Here is a 26,787-nt window from a genome sequence, read left to right as displayed (position 1 = left end):
CATGGTGAGCGGGGCGCGGGGAGGCGGTTAAACGGCTGCGCCGGGCGCAAGATGGAGCCCGCCGCGCGGCGGGAACGTGCCCCGGCGGCGCCGTCTCGCAGCGGCCGCGAGCGGCTCCGCGCCGTGCGGGGCTGGCGCTGGCGGCGGCCGGGAGGCGTCGAGCGCCCGGGCTTTGTTGCTGCTGCGCCGTCATCCGGCGTTAATATTTTATAGCCGACCGCCTTGGAGCGCGGAGCCTCCAAAGCGGCGGAACAAACCGCCCGTGACCTTGGTAGGGCGGCGCGGGCATTGCCGGCCCAGGGTGCCCGGCTCGCGGTGCCTCCCCGCTCGCTGTCACGGAGCCTCCTGCCCCGTCCCGGCTCCCGAGGGCTCCGTCCTCTCCCGGGACACGCGCTCCGAGCCCCTTCCGCTAGCTCGTCCTTCGGGAGCCACTGGAGCATCACCCGCATGCGGGCGGCTTTGTGTCCCTGCTGCAGAGCTGTCCGGTTACACCCAGAATTAAACTTTTTATTTTAATTTTTGGTTTTTTTTTTCTCAGAACATTTTCAAACACGTTCTGTGAAACCCCAGCTGAGCTGTTAGAGCTGCTGCCTGAGGAGCTGAAGCCTGGAATAGAAACAGAGCCTAGGGGACCTTGGAGCTAGGGCTTTATTCGGATCATAAATACTCATTTCACCTTGATTTATAGCCTCAGCAGGCCAGTGACCCCCCCGCTGCACCGCGGCACTTGAATAGATGCTTAATTATTTGTCACTTGGAGAGATTCGAGTCTGGTTTAATAAAAACCCTGAGGAGCTGTTGTGCGGTTCCGCGTATTGCAGTGATCCCGCGCGTGTAAACGCTGCTGCTCGGCACATTCTGGCAGTGCTCGTGTGCCCCAGCGCTGCCGCCTGCATCGTGCCGTGTCCAGCGTGCTCTGCTCGAGGAGCAGAGGAATTTTTCTTTTTTAACCAATTCAGAAGCAATCCCGTAGACAAGGCCAGTCAGCAGCTGACTTTTGTATAGCTTTGTGGCTCCCACTGGCGCGGGTGACGTTACTACAAACGAGTAATAATCTAATCCCATTGAAGGTGCCGCTGCCATGCGGGCGCCCGGGTGCAGGGTGATGCCGAGCGCGAGGCGCCTGTGCCGGCTCTGCGGAGCGCGAGGTGGGCTCCTGCACTGCAGAAGGGCCCTACAGCTGCACTTACACACCCGAATTGTAACTAACCACCTGTACTCTCAAATATATCAAGTATATCAGACCTTTTCAAATCAAGAAATTCATCACAGAATGCTATATTTAGTATTTGGCTGGAGAATTTCATGTTTAACAATGTTTTTTCAGTGTTTTCCTCTCAAGTTCTGCAATACTTCAGGGTGGGGTGTTTTTTTTTTTTGCACGTTGGTTTCTTGTGGATGTCAGCTTTTTTGTTTGTTTCTTTGTTTTCTCCACTAATAATATCTCAAAGGAGTAAAACCATTGGATTTAGGGACAAGGTTCACCTTGTCTGTTGAAGCAGTAAGATGGGTTAATATTTGACTGTGTTAATTTGTAAGAAAAAAGAAAAAAAAAAATAGCCAGAACAGCCTCCTAAAAGAAATTGGGAGAAGGAGGATCACCCCTTGGTTTTGTGTCGCTAAGGGTAAGGACTAAACCCCGTGGTTAGTGGTGCAGCTCTCAGGCTAGACCCCGTCAGCTGCTTTCGAGGAGTTGGTATAAGCAGGGCAGTTGAACTTTTATTATATTTTTTGTATTTCTTTCCTGGATGTATTTTTTTCTGTTTAAGACCTTTGACAGCGTGAGCCTTTTCTCCTTCCAATAGAAAAAGGCAAGTACTATTCAGCAGTTCAGATATGCCTCTTCTCAGTTCTTTAGCTTATTTGCAAACTGGCATCAAACTTGTATGATGAGGCCTAAGCATTAACTGGTATTAACAAGCTTGACTTTCCAAATTTATGACAGCATTTCCCGTCACAGAGATGCAGGCGTCGTAGATTTGTTTGCTGAGTCTGTGCCCAGTTAATAAAGCAGGAAAATGATTCCTCTGTGTCCCAAGAGCTTCTCATAGCTGCAGCTGCTGCCCCAGCGAACGGGCTTGAACTCGAAAGGAATTGGGCTGTGCAGCCTGAAAACACAGCACTGTCCCAGCACTGACTTTATATGGTTTGGCCATGGCCTTTGTTTGTATCTAGCTGGTGTTTTGAGTACCAAATGGTCACTCTAGGGATTCACGCTTCGGCACAGGACAGAGCTGTGTGTTTGTTCTACCCCATTAGGTTGTGTTCTGTATATTTTCCTCTGTAAGAATGTTTGAAGCAGAAACAAAAGTATTATGCTTTGCCCTCAAATTTAAATCTTCATCATAGAGCAATTTAAGGAGGAAAGATCTGGGAGGGTCCAACAGCTCCCTCGGAGCAAGGTCTGTCGAGATCAGCTCTGGGGGACCCTGTGCACTTGAGCTTTGAACGCCTGCAGGGCTGGAGATGTCCCCTCATCTCCAGCAGGTTGTCACAGAGACCTGGTGTCCGTCTGTTCCCCTGGTGCCACGTTACCCTTGTAGCCGTTTGTGTCCATCGCTATCCTGTTTTCTCGCCTCAAGAAGAGGTGGTCTCAGGCTCTGCTGTCCTGTTGCTGCTCTCTACAGCTACCCCAGCTCCCTCCGAAACCTTCTTCTCTCGCATCCGCGCGAGGTTTTCACAGCCGCTCTTTGTACCCCGTGTGCCCCAGTGCCTGTCGTCTTGGTGGCTCTTGCTCCAGAGTGCTTGTGGCTGTATTATGAACCTCATATTCTGTCTAACCATGATTTAACCTTTATTTGCCTTCCTTGAACTTCGTTGCATCTACAGCAGCCTGAGTAGGAGAAATCTTACAATGAGATTTCAGGATGAGGCCTGTGGTAATTTCTGGCTTCAATTACAAAAGCACCTAAAAGAAAAATATTTAAAAAGGGTCTTATATTCTACCTCAGATCATGTCTTTTGTCTCAAAGCTTGTTCTTAGCAGTGTGTTATGAGAAACATGCTTCCAGCCAGAGGAATTTTAGCTATTTCTACAAATTGAGTTAGTGTGAAAAACAACCTAAGCCTGGTGTTCTCCACTGATGTAAATGCCCTGTCTTTTTCTTGAATAGGAATATGAAGAAAAAACTGGACGAGCTCACAGGCCACTTTCTCCCAAGCAGAATGTGAGGAAGAATCTTGATTTTGAACCACTTTCCACGACAGCACTTATTTTAGAGGACAGGCCAGCGTAAGTTGTGGGAAGTACCCCAATGGCGAGTAACCCCTAAACTTTGGCTAGCAAGCCCTTTCTTAATGTGTCCATTTGATCACTGAAACTTTATTAAACAAGTGACTTTTTGTCTGACTACTGAATATGCGAGTGAGATGATTATGAAGATAATTATTTTTAGAAGTAATTTTATAATAAAAGCAATGACTGTATACGAAAGGAGGTAATTACGAGGTAAAGTTGTGACTAAATCTAGTTTCCAAACATGAGTGATTCTGAGTGATTTTTATGTCACCTGAGAGGACACAGAGATAAAAATGAAGCTGGAATATGCTGAAGAGATTGAGAAGCAAGGATACTGCTGTATGCCTGCACAAAGAAAGGGCAAGCCTCCATAAATAATGAAACAATGTGATGATTGTTCTGCAGCGGGTTCAGCATCCCCTTGCGAAGGCTGTCGAGCACTTGATGAGGTGTTTCATTCCCCTGTCACTGCGAGCAGGTTTTTGCATAAACAGGCCAACCCCAGAAAGACTCATGGGCTGCTCTACCGTGATTTGCTCCTGAGTTTAACAAATTCAGTCACGTTAAAGCAATTTATGAATGGTATCCAGTTTTATAGGCATGGACGCTGTCTTTTAATATAGCCGTGTGTTGCTATGAAAAGCTGGCATAATGTAGGTGTGTGTTTTCACTGCAGAATCTGTATGAAGAATGCTCACATCAAGCTGATCTGGTTGCAGGGTCATTTAAGATACTTTTTCATGGACTGATAAAAAATATGTAACAAGATTTCCTGGAATATATTGAACAGCAAAGGAGTGGTTATTCATTAGAGCAGTTGTTTGTGTACAACTGGAAACTGTGCTTGCATAGATTGAATTAAAGATATACTGCAGGATAATGTTTTTTTTTCTAGTATTGATGGACTAAGGAACTCACTCTAGCAAAAACTGGATATTTAAAGATTGTAGATTGATTATTTCTTTTGTCTAGTTGTTTCTTTTGTCTTTTGAAACTGCTCTGAAGAGTGCTGTCATCAAATGAATGTCTCTAGAAGATTTTTTTTTAATTATTTAAGTTTGCATAGTTGTTTTTTTTCTTATGATTTAAGAAATTTCTTCCATTACCAGAAATATTTAAGACTTAAAAAGATAAAAATAGAGATGTGTCTAAAATAGCTGCTCAAGATTTTTCCACCCACTTTTTGAGCTTAGATGAAACTTTCTAGAAAAATAAAATCTTTAGCTGTTCTGCCTTTAACAGGAAAAGGTGTTAATTGATTCTTAATAGTTATTTAATGTCATCTCAAGTATATGATGATATCATTAAGAGATAGCACAAATAATTTAAGTAGCGGAACTAAACAAAACTTGAAAAGTTTTCTCTCGTTTTTCCATTCCAAGCTTCCCACATGCCATTTATGACACTTCTGAGGACTCTGGTTTTACAAAGAGAAGGAGCTGGTTAATTTACATAAATAAAACTGAGAGAGTGGATTATTCTCTATGAGGACATTAATATGAAAAAAGCAGTGTCCTCCTCCTTGCAACAGCTTTGTTTTTTAAAAATGCTGATAGGCAGATATCGCAGGGCTCTCAGTGCTTTGCAGTTAGTATAGTTGTGCAAATAGTAAAGCATATGCTAGTATGATAACTGTGCTGACAGCAACTGCCTCATGAGGCTTCGCAGGAACGTGCAAGTGAAATTTGGCATCTTTTTCATTAACCAAAGATGTACAGCATCTTAGAAATACAAGACAACAAAGAATAACTACTTGATTGCCTCCTGTTCTGCTGCTTTGATTCTCCTGCAGTTGTGGAGATCCTGTGTATGAGCAGGTGTGTTGGCATGGGAGAGATGTGGCCAGCCCAGGCTTTGCTCCCAAATCCCAGAACGAAACGGCTCTGGTGGGCCTGGCAAATGGAGGCAAGCTCCAGAGCCGCCTGCTGCGGTGCGGGTGAGGGGAAGGAGTCAAGGCCTCTCAAGCAGGAATGGGGTCTCACAGAGCAGGAAAGGGAAGTTGGCACCGTGAGTCACTGCTGCCTCAGTAAAGGCAGTCGTGGGTGTAACTGCACGCGGAGTGCTCAGCGAGAGAAGATAAGCTCTGTGTTCTTAGCTGTAGACAACCCAAATCAAAGCTACCAACTTGCTTGGTACCACTCTATTATTCCATTTATTTACAAAGTTTAGTCTGTGGGTTCAGTTGGTTTCATTAATATAAAAATGCTGAAATTACCAAACAAAAGGAAATTACTCAGCATATTCTGGGTATAAAAGTAGGCATAGATGGTCAGGGCTCTTTCCTTCTCTTCTGCTGACACTGGCGAAAAAATCTTTCCAAGAATCTGTTGCACCACGCTTTGATCAGATATTTGGACAAGAAGCAATATTATGCTTTTCTCTTAGAAGAGTCTAGAGTTTTCTTGAGAGAAGCATGCCAAACTAAATACTGTTTTTTTTTTAATTTAAGGAACCTCCCTGCAAAACCAGCAGAAGAAGCTCAGAAACATAGACAACAGTATGAAGAAATGGTGGTTCAAGCAAAAAAAAGAGGTGATGGAATTTCTTGCCTTCAGAGGAGGGAAGTGAAGGGAAGGAGTATTGCGAAGCCTGGCCTGTGCTTGTCAGCTTGTTGTCCTGTTGTGCGAGGGGTCAGACCGTCCCTCACAGGGTTAGTCCTGGGAAGAGAGTAGGACAAAGATAGTTTTATTTAATAAGGGAAAAGGCCCCACACCTTATTTATGCACTTACTTATTGGTATCTCTTAGAATAAATTGAGTGACATCTGTCTGTGTGGTTAGAAGCTTGCTGATACCTGTAATATGAGTGGGTATGAGTTCCAATTAGTTCAGACTTCTTTTTTTTTTGGATAACTGCAAGATATTTGATAGTTTTATTTCAGAAACAGTCTCCCGAGGCTGTAATTCCAGGGAGGAAAACATATGTAATTGTATTTATATGATAATCTGTCTCCTGTTTACAATTTGCATCTTTCCCAAGGCTTTGCTAGTGATCTGTTGTCTGACATGATTCCCAGAACTGTCTCAGTAACACCGCTGTGCATATCAGGTGGAGCTGGCAGTTCTTGGTGGTTCCTTCTACAGATGTTTTCGACCATCTGGATTTTCTGATGAAAACAGAAATTCCTAATAATAGGAAATTTGGACTCATGAAAGTTTTGTGTCCAGTGAGACTTCCGGAAATAAATGTTTTCCAGCTGGCCAGACCCCTGAGCCATATGAGGTGGTGAAAAGGTGATGTGAACAGAGGACTTGCTGAGTTCCTTTAGTTGATGATTCAAGTATTTTATTGTGGTTTTGAACATAATGTGCCTACTAGTAAAGTTTATCATCGCCCCCCTTCATGCGATTCCCTTATCAGGGCATCCGCATAGTGGGCAGCAGTCCAAAGAGACCCTTCCTTTGCCTGGAAGAGGGAAGGCTGAAGAGAAACGGAATGATGCTCAGGTCAGGCAGCGGCCAGGGCTGCGTTCTGACGTTGTTGTGTGGCAGTATGTCATTCGCTCTGGATAAATGTTCTGACAAACCCATTCCCCTAAAGCCGCTCCAGATGAGCTGCTGCGCAGAGCGCTGTGTTGTGCGGAGAGCAGCAGAGCAGCGGGTGGGAAGGCTGCTTTTGTTTGGAGCAAAATGCAAAGCGCACGTAGAGGCGGCTTGCAGGGCGCCGGGGTCACAGCTGACAAATGCTGGAGAACAGCTGGTGGCACCCTGCTCCCCACAGCTTCTGTGGAGCTTTGAAGAGGAGCCATCAGGTTGTGTCATTCCAGAGCCTCCCTCACAGCCCTGCTGCCCTGCTAGCCATTTTTAGTCTGTTTGTGATCTGTCCGTGTTGCAGAGCCTGGGTCCATTATTCACTCTCTAAGGAGGGGCTGCCTGTGTTTGCTCCATGGGCTAGCAGCAGGTCTGGCCAACCTGCCGTGGAGAGCGTGGTGGAGGATGTGAGAGGGCATGCAGAAAGATAATGCAAAGACATAAAAGTTGTTCAGACTTACCATGCACGAGCAAGGATAGGATTTTATTCTTGGGGAACTAAAAGTTTGCAGTATGTGTATTCTTGATGCATGGCATATTAAAAATATGCTAAGTGTAGCATCCAAGCCATGATTCTTGTCACTTATTGACAGTAAACCTAAATCATAATGTAAAAAGAGCAAACACATTTTTATCATTTTAGTCCATAGTTTTGAGATGCCCATGAAAAGGCAGAGGACTTCTAGGGAGCACTGTCACCTGCTCTGCAAGGTCACTGGTTTGTTCTGTATTGGTGGTCACTAATTGAAAGTTGCTACTGCTGTGGTTAGATTCAACGTGTCAAAGGAGCCACATATTATTCGCCCCTCTTTCGTCCTGTCCCATCCAAAATAGCATAATGCAAAGTGCTCCTTGGTTCTTTATTCACACTTGGCATCACTGTTGAGCTTACTGTGTGTTATTTAAACGTCTGGAAAAGTTTGAGAATTTGCCCAGGCCACTGCAAAGGTAGGTGTATATAATGTGATTTTTTACATAGCTACGTAGTCATGAATAGCTAGCTCTGAATTGCTTAATTTCTGGTTTTATCAACTTAAAGGAATTTTTTTTTGCAGAGCTTAAAGAAGCCCAGAAGAGAAAGAAACAACTGGAAGAACGCTGTAAACTGGAAGACAGCATTGGCAATGCTGTTCTAACTTGGAACAATGAAATCTTGCCCAACTGGGAAACTATGTAAGACAGTATGTTATACTGAGTTTTAATTGCAGAGTCTGTATCCCAAAGAAAAGTTACAAAGTTAGCAAGTGTTTTTTTTGAGGGAAACTCTTTGACTGAAAGTCAACTTTAGACACTGTAAAAGAAATTAGGTCCTTGCAGAAAGAAGTTAATGCTGCTCTGAGCAGTGCAGTTCTAATTCTTCTTGCTTGTCTTTAATGGAAGTTAAAAAACCTAAAAGAAAAACAAACAAACAAAAAAAAACCCCAGGAAATATAATACTGGAACACCATACACTTACCAGAAATCAGATTTCTTGGCTGCTTGAGCTGTTGATTAGATAATACTGGATGTATATGGAAATATGTGCCAGGTATTATTAAGCCTCTTAAATTAGCATGGTGTGTACCTGCTGGGATAATCAAGTGATGGAAAATAAAAGTAGAAAAAGAGATAATAAGGAAAAAAAAAACTTTCTGAAAGGTTTTTCTGCAAAGACATAACCTGGGTGTTGTATCAGGAAGCACATTATCTATTCATTATCTATTTTTTTATGGACTTTACTAATAATCTTAAAGAAAACAAAGTCTCCCGAAATATGAAGCAAATCCACCACAAAAAACAATTGTCAGCACTCAAAACTACAATTTGCTTAATGATGGAATTCAGTTTCTTTACAGTATGTGTTAGAAATGTGGATATGTTTTGTTGGAAAATACATATCTGGGAAACTGAAACAGTATAAAAGTAAACAAATTGTAGTTCTGTGTGTCTGCTTTTAGTATTTGAAGATGAATCTATTATGTCTGTTATATAAATAGGCATTTTTTTCCTGTATCAGTTTACAAATTCCGAAGCTCCCCACTGTATTCTGTATGCCATGGTTTACATTTTTAGTTCAGAATCTGCTTTTAGATAGATAGCTGTGTGTCACTGCCCCGAGCTTTCCTTGGTTGTCAGGTGCTATTTGCCTGTTCCTTTGGGACCCAAAGGTTGATAAACACCAACGTTAAGCTTTTCTGAGATCTGTGTTGTATTGAAATGCCTTTCATATTCTCACCTGGAAATAGTTACTAATCTTGCAGCTTCATGCACTTTGCTTGAGGTTAGAGCTGCAAGCTGGGAGGGAAACTGCACATCTCACCTGTGCAGTGTGTTGGATGAGGGGTGGAAACAGACTTGATTCAGTATTTAATTTGAAATGGAGAATTGAGTCTGTCCAGCCTTCAGCTCATGCAGCAGCGTAGACGTGGATCTCTCGTTCCACTTGTTTGTGTCTCCCACTGTTCTTTCTGATCATGCATGGTGGCAACTTAGAGTTGCTTCTGTGTGTGACACCTGCAGCCGTTACCTTTGGAGAGAAGGCAGCTCTGCTTTACCCCTAAAAGCAAAACAGCACCAAGGAAGGGTATATGGAAGAAGCCCTCCTGGAGCTGTCGGCGCACGGGCTGCGGCTGAGCCTGCCCCGCTGCAGCAGCAGGAGGGAAGGTGGCCGTGGGTGATGTCTGAGCGGCGCGTGTGCTGTCGCGCAGGTGCTGCTCGCGCCGGGTGCGGGAGCTGTGGTGGCAAGGCATCCCGCCGAGCGTGCGGGGCAGGGTCTGGAGCCTGGCGATCGGCAACGAGCTCAACATCACGCACGGTGAGGCGGCTTCCCGCGCGCTGCCCGAGCTGCCGGCAGCCGGGCAAAAAGCCTGTGTTTATTACACTGTTGCACAGCCTGGGGGGACTGGGAGGAGAGGGTATCTGGCTTCCTTTGTGGTGTTCTGGGGTTTTGTTCAAAAATATTGAATATCTTTTAATCTTGTAGCTGTTCTAGGACGGCTCCTGTATGTTGTTAATGATTCTTTATGTCTTGCTTTCGTGTTAAATGAATGAATTAATTAACAGAATTAATTAATTTACTTGAGAAATAACATTTATTTTTCTTGCTTAGAATTGTTGTTAGTTTTGTAATGCCCATGGGTATGTACATATTATGCTTTTCTTTATTTTAAACAAGATACTTGTTTTGTGAGAGGCTAAAAGACCCCTGGGAAAACTTGTCCGTTTGCTTAAAGCAAGGCTTACAGTAAGCCTTGCTGGCACACAGAAATAGTGTGCCACCTCAGACTACAGAAAAATGTGTCCATGAAAGACAACTGTGATATGTAAATAATTTTAAAGTAGAAATTGAATAGATTAACTGTCCAGCTGCTGTATTGTGCTGCTTTTCCAGGCTTGGTTACTGTAGGTGTAGTTTTTGCACAGAATGCAATAAACTTAGCCCAGTTGTCCATTCAGAAAACAATTCTGAGTGCATGTGTTATATAAGAGAAATAAATGCATGAGCATGCTGTGTAGCATGTGCCTTTCCTTTGCACTCCATCTGAAGTTATAGTTCAGTGGAACAAGTGTTTCACAATCCAAACTTTTTTAGGTTCAGCTGATATTTTAGAGAAACTGTTGCTTGTAATGAGTGGAGCAGCCTTGTTAGTATGGCAGGTAACTAGTAACTGGTGATGGGCACGTGCATGAGATGGACTTGGCTTTTCTCTCTTTTCTTTTTCCAGAGCTCTATGAGATCTGCCTGGCTCGTGCCAAAGAGAAATGGCGATCGCTTAGCACAGGAGGGGCCGAAGTGGAGTGTGAAGGTAGGCTGCTGCTGAAAGGCTTAGCCTGACCTGCAAAACAGGAGGTTTTGTGAAACCTTTCGCTAAAAAAAAAGTGTTACTTTGTATTTTTTGAAACATTTTGAAAGAGTTCAATAAAAAGAAAACTTTCTCGGAAGTGAGAAGAAAAACTGTCATTTTACTTCATAGTGTAACTACAGTCTCTTGTACAGCATACTGGTGTTTTTTTCTTGTGTGTTACTAGCTCTCTGTGTGGTTCTTAATGTTTGTAGGAAGAACAGGAAAGTTTGGGAGATTTGTAACACTAATGTATTTTCTTCTCCTGCTGTCTGTAATTCTGGAATTAAAACTCAAATCTTAGCAGTAAATTGCAGCTCAGTGTGTCTGTGCAGCATTGAGTCCATCTCTGTAGTGTGTCTCATTCAGCATCAGGTTTTTGTTGCAGACTCAGCTGTTCATTATGATTCTGTTTGATTGGAAGAGATGTCCCTCAGAGTATAACACTGTATGTTTTATATATATATATATATATATATATATATATATATATATATATATATATATATGCTTGAATTTGCCTATGGTAAATGATGATGCTTAGCAGAAAAAGAGGAATATATACACTGGCACTCATCAATAAAGAAAACCAGTTTTGATTGGAGAACCAGTACTTCATTTTCTTAAGATTCTTTGTATCTTAAATAATTGACAGTTTCTGGTATGTTTTTAGCTTCTTCTTGCACTTACTTTTCTGGAGCGAACATCCTTATGAGAGTGGTGTAAGCATCTGCTCATGACAGCTCTTGCCTCATTACTTAGACAAGTAGCATTAGGTGGTTCTATACCATACAAATAAGGATGGACAAAATAGAAATCAAATTTTAGGATTTTGGAACAAAAACTAGTGCTTCAGAAATATATTTTTATGAGAATAATTTCTGTTAGTTACAGAGAATGTGTCTGCAGTGACCGTAATCTTTAACAGTAAATAGTAAATGTGATGATACAGTGATGATATAGTGATGATATTTTAAAGGAAAGTGTCAGTAGTGTAGGGATAGGCAAAGTCCATCACAGGGTTCTAGTTTAGACCTTCTTCCCCTGATGAGAGCCTTTCCCCACAGGCTGCTAGTTGAGGAGCCACTGAGAAGCCTTGTTGTGAGTAAGGGGTACCACTTTACAGGCTTGTTGGTGTCTGCTGATGGTCAATGATGCCCAAGAAGTGCCTGGCCCTGCCTCACTTTTCCCTTTTCTCTTTCCCTCTTACTGCATAATCTATATGCAGTGTGCTTATACATACAGTTTTTCATTTTTAAATTAATGTTTGATCCATGATTAATGTTTGATTAATGTTTAATTAAATGCAGTAACTTTTGGCTTTTGTAGATGCTGGGTTTTCTGCAGCTGACAGAGAAGCAAGTTTGGAGTTGATAAAACTGGATATCTCAAGAACATTTCCTAATCTCTGTATTTTCCAGCAGGTAAACATTGTTAACTTTTACTCTAACTTCTTAGCAAAATTAGGTTTACGTTATCTTTCTGTCCCTTGGTTGAAAGAGCCTGTTGAGTTCAAATCTGAAGAAGACTTCTTGAGAAAGTTCCTGAAAATTTGGGTACAGGGCAGTGTTTCCAAGTCCATGAAACAACCTGCTGAGGTGTGAGCACTAAGTGAAAGGGACCGCGGCCCAAGCGAGCTCTGCTGGCCTCCTTTTGGTTCCATGCAAGACCAATGTGGCTTGTGTAGCTTTGTGCTTTAATGATGTGCTCATTTTAATCAAACGTTTTGTCCTTCTGTGCCTAGATTTCAGCATGCCTATAAAATGTTAGATTGTGTTGAGCCAGCATTTCTAGGTGACAAGCTTTACCCTTTGGATGTCCTCAGCCAGTTGTAGTTGCCAATATAAGATAAAGCATCTTTGAAGAGTCAATAATGTGAATTCTTTTTATTTATAGGTATGCTTGAGATGGTGGGTGTATGTTGGCATTTTTTTAAACAATTTTCTTCATGAATGATTTTTTCCTCCAGTCCAGTAGATTCTCTTAATAGATTTTCATTAGTGTTCTGCTTTCATGCTGTTATTGTCAAAATGCCACTAAGCTGTAATGAATCTCTTATGCCTGCATCCCTCTTATATCTGAATTTAATATGCAGCAGCTTTGTTGAATGAGCTGCGTGGGTCTGTAGTAAATGTGGTATGGGTTGTTGTTTCATGCTTTTAGCTAAAGATTATTTTGAGAGTTGGAGGTGTTGAAAGCTCTGTAATAACAGATTTTTCATCATAAGTAGTAGCACCGAAGTTTTTTGTGTTATACTCAGATGTGTTGTCCTGTTTGTGTTCAATTACAGGGTGGTCCTTACCATGACATGCTGCACAGTATTTTAGGGGCCTATACTTGTTACAGACCTGATGTGGGCTACGTAAGTCAAGAGTTTTCTTCTGAGGGTAGGAGGGGAGAAAAAGGGTACAGAAGATTGTGTTAGGCTGTCCCTCATAGACAGTATAAGATGATTTTGATACTTGTGGGTTTTTCTGTAGGCTTTCTTCTATCCCAGTACATGCTTGAGAGCTGCATCTAATTATATGTAATAATGATTCTGTTGCTAGATTTAAGCTTTTTATTAGGTTAAGATTTTGGACAACTCCAAAGGATCTATTTTTCTKCCTGCAAATTGGAATTGAAGATGTTGCTGCAGTGCTCCCCTGAAGCACGCACTGTTCTTAAGGACAGTCTTATTTACAAGACGGTTCCGTGGAACGGAGGGTCTCCCTTTGGTTGGCTTGGCTGGGCCGCAGCAGCCGGGGCTTCCGCAACGTTCCGTGACGTAGCGGCTGTTCGGGCCCCTCAGAGSGGTGCTGGGAAAGGGCTTGAGCCAGTTCCAGTTACTTTAAATCATTTTTTTTTTTACCAGAGCGGGCCTGTACACAGCAATATGACCAATCTTTAGGAAAATATAAGATTACTTATAAATAAGTTGTTCTTCAAAAAAAAAAAAAAAAAAAACCCTCTATATTCTGCCTGTTTGAAAGTGCTGTCATCCTGGCCTTTCCTGGGAGTTTTGGGCCTTTGTCTCCTGAGTTCACATGCAGGAACTGCTCAACCACGTTCTGAGCATTCAGTGCTCAGTGATCGCATGGCTGAAATCCCAATTTTCTGAAAGACTCACAAAATTTGGCAGCTCCAGTGAGTGCACCGAACAGCAGGGACTGCGAAGGCAGAACGAGGCAGCGTTCCTGGAGGAGTTTCCTTCTTGCTGAATGGTGACACCGCTTCTTTCTGCAGGTGCAGGGCATGTCGTTCATCGCAGCGGTGTTGATCTTGAACTTRGATACTGCAGATGCCTTCATTGCTTTTTCTAACCTTTTAAACAAGCCCTGTCAGATGGCGTTTTTCCGTGTGGACCATGGCCTTGTAAGTATGCAAGAACACTGCAATTTATATACTGCACATCTGGGCAGTTTACAGTTAAAAAATTTAATGGCCTCAGTAACCTGGAAATTAAATGAGAAATCATTTTAAAACACTACACTTAATTRATTTATGCATGCACATGCACAGACACCCCTGATACCAAACACACCAGCCTTTTTGAAGAAGTGGGTGATTGAAATTGTTTTATGATGCTCAGAGAATAGTTACAGTGTAGTTACAGTAGTTGTTGCAGRAGTTACAATAGTTGCAGTAGTTGTCTTTAAATTGGAGAACTTGAGCACTCTAGTTGGAAGCTTTATTTAAACAGCTTAATAGTTTTTAGGGAAAGAAAAAAAAAAGTGATCTGAAGGTGGTTTTTATCCAAAAGTATTAGGTTGCTAAAGATGGAGTGTTACAGGAAGAATCAGGTTTCTCAGCTCTTGCAGGAGGAGCTGTGTTTTAAAGGAGCCAGGGGGAATAAGATGAGCTGAACTCCTCACATTTCAGTGGGAGCTGGGTACTTGATTTTCCCTAGATTCTCCTAAGTGCGGGGTAGTCACTGGACTACTCATACACCATAGAAAAATAAGCAATCTCCTGCAATGTATTTTAATTTTTAAAGTTTTTTCTTGTCTTAAAATATATTATTCTCTGCTTTTTCTCTTATGCTCACCTTATAGCAGTAGGAAAATAGGAACTGTTTCCCAAGAGTTCAAGTGGGGGAAATAAAGTAGGGCAGTAGATCATGTGAGCTGTGATTACTCATGTTGCGTAAAGAGTAGGGTGCTAAGGATCCTATGAGCATTTCCTGTGGGAAAGCCAGTAGGTAGCCCTTCTGCAGGCCTWGAATCCATCAAATTCCATAAATTCTGATGGGGAATACAGCAGCTCAGGCAGCACTGAAAAATTGAAAAGAAAAAAAAAAGCATCTTGTGTTTAAAAAACTGCTGATCTGCTGGGTACCCTYATCTTTTTGTGAAAATTTTACAAGTTAAAATCATGTACTGATTTCTCTTAAGGCCAAGGAAATAATGGAGGTAAAAAGAGTAGAAAATGTAAAAACAATGTAAGATTTGCTGAAATGGTAGTAATATATACCARTTTCTCTTGATTGCTTTTTATTAGCCACAGTATTACCGAAGAAGAAAAGATATATTTGCTACTAAATAAATGCCTTATTGAATGTTGATCAAGGTAAATACCAGAACTGCCATTGTATTTTTAACATGCACTGCTTTCAGTAGGGGTGGCAGTAGCAGTTATGTGTCAAGTTCCTTCTCCAAAGTAATTTCAAAAGCTATAGTAGAAGTCACTTACTGTGACATTAGCATCCAAACATTTATATCATTTGGAAAGTGGGATTGTTGCATTATCTGCTTCCTTTATCCTCCYGGATCTCATATGATGCTGGATTTCATGTATTTAAAAACATGAATTGAGAAGTTGTGTGGTTCTTAGGTTTCTGGGTTTGTTTGCTATGAAGCTGTTTCTCTAAATCTCTAAGAGAGTTCAGAAATTTTGCAGAGCTATATCTCTAGCAGGTACCCATCTGATTGGCTTGTAAGTCTCCTATTCTTATTGACTATTTCTCTCTTTAATTATTTTTTACTTACAGTTACTTATGAAAATAGTCCATCACTTGTAACTTCATTTAGGTGAAACAGGACAACGTCCTTGACGGACATAGGAAAAGGCCAAGGAAACACGTGTGTTGTCTATTAAAAAAGCTTCATATACATCTTCATTGTCCTCTTCCTAACTCCTCTCCTGTTACTGTCCTGGAGTCTTGAGGAGGAGCATGTTGATCATGTCGATAAAACTCACGTGTGGGGAAACCACAACCATTCTTTATTGTTTTAATTGATTTAATTTAATTACAATTGCTTACTCATTCAAGGACTGTGAATTTTCCTTCCTGTAAGGATGATTGGGGGCAGAGGCAAGCCAAAATGTCTTTTGCTATTAGCTTTTGAAAACATCCTTTTTTTTCCCTACCTTCTTTTATAGAATTTGGCCTAAATACTCAAATTTTAAAACAGCTTGAAGATCCTCGTGTTAAAAGTAGTCTRCTTCAGGGATTAGAGTATCAAGTTSGGGTCAGAATGTGTTTCCGTGTTGCTCTTGTCTTTCTCAATAGAATGAGTATTATCCCCTTGTCAGAATTCTTGTGCAATAGAAACTCCATCATTTGAATATGATTTATGATCAGTTAACTAAGTAACAACTCAGCACTTCACTTTTCCAGTGGACTGTTATTTGCACTTCAGATTTCGTTTTATAATCCCTGGAGCCTTGCATTTTATTCAGCCTRGTATTAGGTTATTGCCACAAACATAAAGCACCACTTTATCAGAATTAGCTTGAATAATCAGCCAATAACTTCTTTCCTTCTGATACTTTTCTTTCCAAAATGAGATGGTGAAGATCCAAAAGAATTATTCTATTGCTCAGTATGCGAAGGATGTATAGACTGTCTCTTAAACACTTGTGTGCATGCAGATACTTTCCTTTAYGTAGATGTTTAGCTCTCCATTGCATTGTGCAATTCACACGATCCTATTATTGAAAAACATTAATCCAACAACAAATGGTATTTTAAGCCTATTAATAATACAGCTGACTGCTTTTTCCTATTATATTTTCCCAGATGTTGACTTATTTTGCCGCCTTTGAGGTATTCTTTGAAGAAAATCTGCCAAAGTTATTCGCTCACTTCAAAAAGAATAACCTAACTCCAGACATCTATCTTATTGACTGGTAAGACTTTCAAGTATAATTACAATGCATATGCTGCTTGTAACACAATGCTCATATTCGTGACACACGTTGGAGTGCTCTGAGCTGTTCTAGCGTTCTTTTAAAATAAATGCTTTATCTTCTGTTCAGTAATTGTGTTCTTACGTCAATCCAAATCATCCCTACAGTGATACTTCTCTTTAACTTTGCTTAACATGGAATTTATAGCTAACTCTAAAATGAAGCTATATAGCAATTTATTCCRTATTTACTGCATATTTGGACTGATCTTCTGAAAAAAAAAAGGTATTTTTATCTTCTACTGCTAGCTCCTAGTATAGGTGTGTGCCAAAACATGTGTCCAGACAATAATGCTGGACTTYGGCAGGATGAGTTGAGACTTTTGGCCAGTGTCTTACTCATGTGTAACACAGCCTCAGTTCCTTTATAGAGGATCCCAATACAGGCTTTATATAAACTGTTTTGGCATGGCCCATTCCAGTATCAAAAAGCTGCTGGGTAGTTTTGAATACCTGTGTCCGATCGGTTTTAACTTCTTGAACTGATGAAACTGCCTTTTTAGAACATGTTAGGAGCAGTCCCCAGCCCGTAGTAGCGCACAGGGTTGCTAGACCTCAATGCAGGGCTTCCCCTTTCCCCTTKGTTGCAATTCACAACTTCCTTGGGGCGCTTCTTCCAGCCTGCCCTGTCCTTGGCAGGGGGTCAGCAGCAGCCCCTTCTCCTCAGGGTCTTTGCTAAGCTGCTGCACTCGCCCCTATCCCGGCCACAGGGAGGACAGTGACCCGCGCTGGCCCCGCGCGGGCTCCCGCAGCTCGGCTCTGTGCTGTGTGTCACTGCCCGCTGAGCAGCCCAGCTCGCCAGTGTGAAGCCATCTCACCCTTCTAAGGCAGACTTCAGCCCTTGGTCCGTGAGGGTGCTGTGGGAGGCAGTGTCAGAAGTGTAAATCACCTTAATTAAAATGGAGGGGAACAATCCATCACTCTCCATTCATGCATCAAGCAAGTTGTCTCCTTGTAGGAAGCTGTTGGGTTGGTAAGGAAAGATTTCCCCTTCAGAAATCCGTAACTGCTCTCGGTGTCCTTCATGTATTGTTTGAATTAGTGCATTTACTGTAGTACAACTATCACTCAGTGAAAAAATCTAGAAAGATACAGGTGAGGATTCACCATTTTTAAAGTTAGCGAGGGAAACTGCCCACTGTTACCTGTGCAGCTTTGCTCTGTGCGTTCCGGTGGCAGGGGACATCCCCGAGGGGCGGCCCTGCTCCCTCCAGCACCGTTGCTGTGACTCCAAGCGCTGCTTTGCCGGGTGCTCCGGCAGCTCAAACAGCAGCTGTTCAGGGAACCTGTCCCTGTGCACAGGCCAGCAGCTGGAAACCCTCCTGCTCCTGCTGCTGTTACAGGTGCATTAACTAATCTGCCTTGTGCTGCTCCGTGCAACGTGGGTGCCGCAGGGAACGACGATCAAGTTGTGCTGGCAGCATTTGCAGGAGAGACGTTCCAGGAAAAAGGAAAGCTCTGCGTGTGGATGGGTCCAAACATTGGCAACTGTTTGCTGGCGTTTCTTGAGGTTTGGTAGAGGCTCTGGAAAGTGGAGCGGGGTTCTGCTCCTGTGACAGGCAGACTTGCAGGGATTTGAGCATTTTGTTAGAAGGTAACAGTGCAGGGATCTCTGGCGACTCTGCCTCGTGTAAGGCCCCTCTTAGAAAGTATTTGCTTCAGGCCAGCATTCCAACTGCTAACTCTCACAGTAGAAAAACAAAAACTAGACAGGTTTCGACTTTTGGGGGGGAAAATAAGAAAATCAGGCACGAGGCAGCTGAAGAGAGCAGCGTGCTGCAGTCTGGTTGCAGAGCAGGAAAGGGGAACAGTTGCCAGAAGAGCCTGTTCTTGGCCACCCCAAGCAGAATCCTGTGCAGAAGCAGACTCAGCAATCCGCCCACTGAGTTACCACAAGCTCTTTAGAGGAGAGCAAAGTGTGGATTTGCAAAGGACACATGCTGTTATTTATGGCCTGCTGCTGCTATACAAATATCTCTTTATCTCCCTACTCAGAAAAAAATGGTTTTGGCACTAACCATAGCTAAGTCTTTGTCTGCACTGATGGATTTGTCGGTGGTTCTTTCATACTGCATCGCGTGGGGGGACGCTCCTCTGTACGCCCGGACTTTCTGTGGGCCCCGTGCTCTTGTTAGGGTGGATCTGCAGCCTCTGGGTGCACGTGGGTGCCTGYAGTGGGCCCTTCTGTGGAAGTGGTGCCAGTCTTGCTGTGTATTGCAGTAGGGAAAACATAGTCTATGACTTGCAGGAACCCGTACGCTCAGCAGAACTTAATATTTTGAATGAATGCCTCCCTCTTGAGGGAAAAATTAAGCCAGAACCTGGACTGTAATTCTGTTCAGGAGATTTTGGTGACATTATCCTTTTTTGAATCTGAGTTGTTACTGGCCTTTCTTGACAAAATTAGGGTTATCAGCCCAGTTTACAATGCGCTSGTCCTCATGTAGCTATAGGTTATGATGGAGTCAGTTGAAGTACTGTATTACTGTGTACTGCTCCTAGGTGAGAACGAGGCTTGCTGGCTATTTTTCATGAAAGAAATACAATATTTGTATTGGTGGTTTTTCAGAATGCGGTCAGAGTTTTAATGAGTAACTAAGAAGCTGTTCTGTTGCGGTCATTATTATAAAATCATGTGTACATTTTTCTTTTCCCTCCACTTTCTCTTAACTGTAATGAGCTGGCTGAAATTGTTCTAAGAAAATGGTTACCAAAAAGCTTATTYGAATAACATTAAAGATGCTGATGGGAAAAAAACGTCACTACACAGGGAGGTAAGACACGAGCACCTAAAGCTGCAGTGTCTTCCCCAGCACTGGACATCTCTGTGCTAGATAACTATTTGTTTTCTCCATAACCTGGGACTTCAGGGGAGTTACAAGAGGTGTAGATAGAAGTTTGTCCTGCAGGTGAGTTCAAGGGCAAAGCAGATCCCAGGCAAGTGATGTGTTAGGCCTGCTAAGCTCTGGTTGTCCTAGTCTAGCAGCTGGTTTATTACTTGTAAGAGCTTTCAGCTGGGTTCAGTGTTGTAGCTCACATGTGTAATAAAAATATCTCTCAGGAGGGAATATTTTCAAGGAGCTTGTGCCATATCCCTTCCTGCCACTCCTGATTTTTACTGTTTCTTTCCTATTCTGGGAGTCAAATCTCATTCTTGGGGCTTGATGCATTTAATTCCTCACTAATATCGATGGAATTTAATTGCCCTGCAGATTGCTTGCAGGTTGCTCCTCCTCGCAAATTATGAGATCAATTTGAAGTGGCAGTTTTTGTTGGGAATAAATCCCTTCCTGGAAAGAAGAGCAGAGCTCTAATAAATACTGTGAATATTTCCTCTGATAGTTCATTTCTGTCTAGTTGCAGATTTAATACATGTGGCTTATTGAGGTTAGGTCTGAATCATCACAGCAGAGTAGTTTTTGTGAATAAAAAAGAGAGGAAAAAAATAGGTGCTGATAATAATCTTTAACCAGGAATTGTCTATAGCTGAGTGTTTCCCTGTTACCTGATGACCAGGAAAGGACTTAATTGAATTGCTTCCTATTACATTGTTCTGTTGAAATACAGCAACTATTGCTGTTTCCTCTGTGTGAGTGTGTGTGTGTAGTCAACACGTCTCAATTCTGCTAAGTGTTCTCTAACAAGGTGTTTTAATATGGAATGTGGCTGTACAAAAAGTTGAAAGTGTAACAAGATGGTCCCTAAAAATGCAGAAGAAGGGGCTTGCTGTTCTTATTTTGAATGTATAAAACACTTGGGCATTCTATACTCTGCTCTGTATTTGCTTATTGTTTATTATATAACTTTCTTTAGAACAGAAGTTTTCATGATTTCTACTTCTAAAAAAATACTGTTATCAGATATCAGTRTAGGGGGAAAAAAAGCAGAAGTTCCTAAACCTGCAGTTTTCTTGTGCAAATGGTTTGTGACTTAGGATTTGTAAAATAAAGATGCTATTTTTCTCATATTTTGAAGTATGCTGATTTATTAGAAAGATGGATACATGATGATACATTATTCAAATAATCTTATAAACAGCAGATACTGCATGAAACCTTTGGTTGTTAGAATTTGATGTGAAAATACAATATAGAACATGGAGTGGTGAATATATATATATATATATATATATATGAATACATAAAAATATGTTGATGTCCTACTGTAGCTTTTTGTTAACCCTTGTTTCCTAACTAAGGAGGGTTGCGACTAGGAGGAACCAAGGGAAGACAAATGCTCCACAGGAGAGAGATACTGCTGTGTTCCACATGCCTTAAAACACGGTTGTGTTGAAGTTGCAAGAAGGTCTGAGTGATGTTGGAGGCTTTGCTGACCTCTGCTGGAGCGAGGGGGGCTTGCTGCTCTGCAGAGCGCCAGGAAATACTTCCCTGCACATTGTACCTGTGTCTTTAAAGTCTGAAGAGAGAATTTGCTGTAACTGCTTTTCCTACTGTGCTAGAACGTGATTCCAGTAATTCCTCCCTCCACTTGCTGTTAGGATGTGGGGGCAATGAACCCATATTTCTGTGTGCATTCCTGATCTTTTTTTTTTTTAATGCAATAACTGAAGCTCTTACTCTTTTTCAGGATATTCACACTGTACAGCAAGTCTTTGCCACTAGACTTGGCATGTCGTGTCTGGGATGTGTTCTGCCGTGACGGGGAAGAGTTCTTATTCCGCACAGCCTTGGGAATATTAAAACTTTTTGAAGATATTTTGACCAAAATGGACTTCATTCACATAGCCCAGTTTCTAACAAAGCTACCRGAAGATTTGCCTTCAGAGGAATTCTTCACATCTATTGCTGCCATTCAGATGCAAAGTAGAAACAAAAAATGGGCTCAGGTAAACAAATCTTTGTTACAGGGATGGTTGTAGGTACCCATGCCAATGCAATGCCAATGCAATGGCAACATCTGGAAGAGTGTGTTAGCAGAGCCAGGTGTGACTGCGGTTGGGGAGGACTGTGTAGCTTGTGCTGTGCTTTCAGTACGCGCTCAGGTGCGAGGTTGCCTGGGCTTTCCTTCCCTGGAAAGGAGAGCTCAGTCACTGTTCCCCAATGGAAGTGCAGGGAGGAGCTGAGCAAGTGTCATACGATACTTGATCAAGTATCCTATGACATATTAATTACAAAAGCTGCTAGTAGCACCAAAATCTGATATTTAAAAGCAAGAATTGGGTTTTGGAGATACAACAGCAATTTGTCAGGGCACATCACTGGTTACAAAGTCATTATCATAGTGTTCTCGAGGATGTAGTTTGCATGACTAAAGGAAAGTGGCACTGAGCTCTTCAGCTGAGAGAGCTTGGCGGAATGGGCTGCTGCAGGGTGGCCTGGCTGAGACCTCCTTGCCCTCTACCCCGGTGCCATCGTAGCCGTGGGGCTGCTGGAGGGCTGCACACCAAGAAGGCACTGAGGGAGCCCTCACCCGGCTCCACTCGGGTATGCTGGAGCCGTATCCCGGGATGCTCCTGGTATTCTGGAGCTGTATCCTGGGATGGTGCTTGCTGGAGCCCGAGCTCACATGAAGTGCTGTGGACTGCTTTGGACTGGAAAGCACTGCCCTCCTCACACAGGCTGGTGTGTCTTTCTCACTCCGTTTTCCCTCAGTGGCTTGGATAATTTGACAGGGAAGGCTGGAAGGAGTCCTRGTAAAAGGTGGTGATGGTGCCTCTGGTAGCAGGGCCTCAGTKCCGAGCGGGAAGAGCACAGGCTCTGCTGCTGCTGCTGCGGAGTTTCCAGCGAGGAGCCCCATGCTCTTGTACCAGTGTGATCTTAGGCTGGGAGCTGAATGGCTGTTGTCATTCCCACTGCTGCCTCTTCAGCACCAGCCAAGTGGTCCAGGCAGCCAAACAGATGACTGTCTTAGTTCAGGATTTCTGTCATTTGCATGCGTCCCTCCTCAGCCCCATCAAGCCTTCAGACCAGGGAATATGGGCTCACTCTTAGCTGCCTTAGGGTCTACATCTTACGCTTTCCTGGATGGAAATTTCAGTGCCATTCTAAAGTTCCTGAAAACGGTTATTATTTTCCATTGGGAACATTGTCTGCACAACACCCATGGACACAGTTGTTTGAGCAGCTGTTGATTTGTTCTGGCCTCTTTGCAGAGCGTCTAGCTGAAAAATCTCTTGAATTCCAGAATGTGTTGGGCGGGTAGGTGAGGAAACAACCTAATAGCCAGATCCTGAAGCACATGTGTGTGTGTGTGCCTGTGTGTACAAGAGGTCTACTAAAAACTTTGTTGCTGTTCTGGTTAAATCTATTCAAACTTAACATACCCCAGGGGTTTAGGAAAGAGGTTGCATTCAGTGGAAAGGCTTTTTAGATTTGTTTGTTTTACTTTAATTAAATGGTATTGTTTAGAAGTAATTAAGTAGGAAATTCTTCAAAAAAAGGATTCTATTGAGTCATTTTTAAAATCTAATTTTAAAAATGTATTTTTTTGTCTYTCTCACATGCTGAAATGTGTAGGTACTGGCTGCTCTGCAGAAAGATAACCGGGAGATGGAGAAAGGAAGCCCCTCGCTCAAGCGCTAGGACTGCGGCTGCCTCGGCTGCCTTGCCGGATCCGAGGGCTCGGAGGCGGCAGGAGTGCTGAGCCCGGCCCGCGCCAGCCTGCAAGTTACAGTGCTCTTTCACACTTGGGTTAGCAGCAGGACAGCCTTAAAAGGGAGCGAGGGAGGAAAAAGGAAACCCAGGCTTAGCCTTAAACTTCGACTAGAATGAGTGTTCTCAGCAGACAGCATCCTAGTCTGTACTTAGCCTATGAGTGAAACAAAACCATATTACAGTTTCTAGGTTTTCTTCTATCATGTTTTAGAATATTGGGCATTCACCAGTGTTGATTGCTTTGAAAGCTATTCCCCAGTTTAGTTCTTGGGCAGGATATGCTTCCCGTATCCATAGCAGTAGCTGGACCTGGATTTTAAATAACTGGTGCTGGAGATTGTAGTTAAATGATGCAAAGGACCATTTCTTCAGAAAAGCTTGTTGTATTTTTTGTTTCTTACAGGCTCTAGGCCCCATTAACCAAAGAAATCTCATACACACAGAACTACATTCCATTCTTTAGGAACAGGAAGTATTAGAAGATAAACGTGGAAGAGAGGTCACTAGCAGTGCAAAGCACTTTCTTTTTTTTCGCTCAGCTGCCTTGCAGATCCACCCTGGATGCCTATGAAAAATGTTCCATTCATTCAGTTAGATTCTGAATGCACAGGGAAATTTCTAGTATTAAGCTGGCAACATTTCCCAAATACTCTTGCTTTGCTCTGCATAAGACCAGATCATATAGAACTAACCACGTGCTTCTCTCTTACCTCTCTTCTGGGGCTGTGCCCTTTCAGGGTGCTTTGGCCTCCCAGCTGCTTCCTCCTTTGCCATCTCTCCTGTTGTGTTAGTCATATTTTCTGTAGGCTGAGCAGACCTGAAAAAGGTTAAAAACGTTTTTAATGGCAGCTTTTAGCCCAGCAGTGCYCTGGCAAAAGGGAGGCGGGGAGAGTGTGGCAGAGCTTGGGCATCCAGCCCTGCTCTGAAGGAAGGAGCCCTTGGGGAACAGCGAGCGTGGGGCCGAGCTCTGCAGGGACAGACAAGAGAGGTTTGTCAGGGAGGTGTCGGACACATGGCACGTGCCAGCAGCACGAGGAAAGGCTCTCATTTCCCAGCTCCTTGTTTCAGGAGAGGTGTTTTGCAACCTGTTACTTACAGCCTGTAATACGTCTGAGCACGTTACGGAGCTGGCGGACTGCAGTAGCACATTTGTTACACAGCTTAAATTCTGCCTGCGTTCAGCTGAATGTCTGAGTGTAAATCAGGAGTGCCTGTGATTTACAAGAATGTTTATTGCATAATGTAGAGCATAAAATCTATTTTATAAATAGTGACTGTCACTGAAAAGGGAATCTCACTGAAGCAATATGTGCATTTAGCTGTAAACAGGAATTACTAAATCCTTTAGCYCTAGGGTCTTAGATTTCCTATTGCTCTTCAGTCTGTTTTAATGATGCTTCAGTATTGTCTGAAATGCAAATGTACAAGAGAATTGAATAACTAAATGGAGATAATGGTTGCAAATTGCTGGACGCCAGAGACAAAACACACGGGAGATATTCAAAACCCTGTCCTTAAGCATGAGACCATTATTTCTCTGAGTAGTACCTGGACCGCAATTCCACCAGGATTGACATGTAGAAGAATCCTYCGGGTGCTGGAGGGCCCCTGGTCACCTGGAGAGCTCTGCAAYGCAAACGCAGCCTGCGAGTCGGTTACCTCATTGGCCTCTGCTCGTGTCCCCTTTGTGTACCCTGTGTAGGGGGTACTTCTTTAGCCATCCTCATTTCCCCAGCAGCCTTTTCTAGGCCTCACTGAAAAGAGACTTCAGAGTGTTGCTGTGAACGCATCCTGGTTCTCCCAGAACTTGCACGGTTCTTTGGTGACTGGTACTTGCATGTTACGTGCTCGGGAGTGCGGTAGGAAGCTGCACGGTCGGCAGGTTTTTCTCTTTGCTTTTTATTACAAAAAACATGCCTTGTCGTGAAGGGTGTCAGAGGCCTAACATCTATCTGAAACATTTGCACTATACTTTAAAATGATTTTTTAAGCATCCAGACAGCTTCTCCTCAGTGGACGTTTGCTACCTGGTACTGTAGCTGGCTTTGTAACTTAAGTCCTCACTGCAGCGAGGTGTGTGTTTCATTTAAACCGAGTCTGCAACACGCCTGGCTCGCTTGTCCCGCTAGGAAAGGTTCTTCAGGCACTCTGTGTCCTTGCAGGCGTCTCCAGCCCCTTCTCCTTTTTCTCGTCTCAACAAAATGTTGAATGTAACACTGAAAATGGGCTACGTTGTGGAAAAAGGCCTGCTGCAGCACTTAGGCACTGTTGGTACTTGCAGCTGTTCTTATTTTTGTTCTGTGATTTGATCTTTCTGTTCTTAGAAGATGTATATATTTTCTAAATGATTTCTTTGTGTATATAAGGTATGTTCTTTAATGAAGAAAAGCAATGCAATAAGGAGCTTTGCACAGTTTGTTTTCAAACAAAAATGCATTTGAAAAAACAAACACAAACCTGCCTAAAGATGCAATTGTTTCAATTTCGGTAACTTGATTTGAAGATAAGCTTGAATTTTTGATAAAAACAGATGTACAGCAATGGCATAGAATTACTTGCCACTAGGCTTTTTATGTTTCTCACACATACCAAATCTCTTAATTAGCTATTAAAGGTTTCTGTAATAAATTCAGGGATTGCATAAAAGATTTTGACAATTTTATTGTTCAGGTGCTTGAGAGTATCTGTAACATGAGATTTTCCCTCATTCACCGAGTGTCTCCATCAAGCAAACCGTTCATCTCATCATGGATTTAAAGAAAAAAATGCTGTAATAATCAGAAATCTGCAGCTGTCACTGCACATGCAGCAGATGAGAGAAATCAGAAAACTTCAACCAGGTTTGCAGTTCTGTGCAACTTGCACTTTATAATAATAAAGCTGTTTTGCAACTCCAGTCATCAGTTGATCATTAAAATATGTCACTTAGTAAAGAATTTTGTCCTGAAAGGTACTTTATAACAGCTTATTTTTGAATGTTTTAAAAACTAGAGTGACATGTAGAGAACTGTTGATACATCCCCTGTACATCATGTTTAAATTGTTTTTATGTRGTTACTGATTTGTTTAGATATGTGTATCAAACTGGAACTTTTTTCAATTGTAAATATATGGTTTTATTAAATAAAGTCATGTAAAGTTATCTTAATCACCTGTTGTCAACATAATTCAAAAGTTTAAAATGTAAGGATCTGTCTGTTTATTCACAGGCTTCWTAGTAACTTTGTCTGCCCAAAGTCCTGGGCTTTCACTGTTGTGGTGGGAGGTTTTTTTGGTGACATTTCCCAAGATCTCATGTGTCTTTCTCTGGAYTAGGTTTTAATCTTAGTGATAAGATTATGGAAAATGGAATGCAAATATAATAAGAATCAACACTAGTGTGTATTGAGATAGCTGTGACAGAATTCACAGAAT

General features: G+C 42.5%; 1 protein-coding gene across 1 annotated transcript in view; it reads left to right on the top strand.

Moving 5' to 3' along the window:
- TBC1D14 (TBC1 domain family member 14) overlaps positions 1 to 26,407 on the top strand; it is a gene marked incomplete at its 5' end in the record, with an annotated part of 54,765 nt that extends 28,358 nt beyond the window's left edge. Inside the window, 11 exons of the mRNA XM_026034104.1 lie at positions 3,114 to 3,232; positions 5,688 to 5,770; positions 7,824 to 7,941; positions 9,456 to 9,562; positions 10,473 to 10,553; positions 11,919 to 12,013; positions 12,880 to 12,951; positions 13,815 to 13,943; positions 16,591 to 16,700; positions 21,347 to 21,605; positions 23,236 to 26,407. Coding sequence (XP_025889889.1) covers positions 3,114 to 3,232; positions 5,688 to 5,770; positions 7,824 to 7,941; positions 9,456 to 9,562; positions 10,473 to 10,553; positions 11,919 to 12,013; positions 12,880 to 12,951; positions 13,815 to 13,943; positions 16,591 to 16,700; positions 21,347 to 21,605; positions 23,236 to 23,301 — 1,239 coding nt within the window. The remainder of the gene's footprint in view (positions 1 to 3,113; positions 3,233 to 5,687; positions 5,771 to 7,823; positions 7,942 to 9,455; positions 9,563 to 10,472; positions 10,554 to 11,918; positions 12,014 to 12,879; positions 12,952 to 13,814; positions 13,944 to 16,590; positions 16,701 to 21,346; positions 21,606 to 23,235) is intronic.
- Positions 26,408 to 26,787: the final 380 nt, after the last annotated feature.

Source organism: Nothoprocta perdicaria, unplaced genomic scaffold, assembly GCF_003342845.1.
Source record: "Nothoprocta perdicaria isolate Ctin4 unplaced genomic scaffold, notPer1 scaffold_14, whole genome shotgun sequence".
Lineage (NCBI taxonomy): Eukaryota > Metazoa > Chordata > Aves > Tinamiformes > Tinamidae > Nothoprocta > Nothoprocta perdicaria.
Note: the sequence above shows the minus strand (reverse complement) of the source record. Positions and strands in the feature narration are given on the sequence as shown.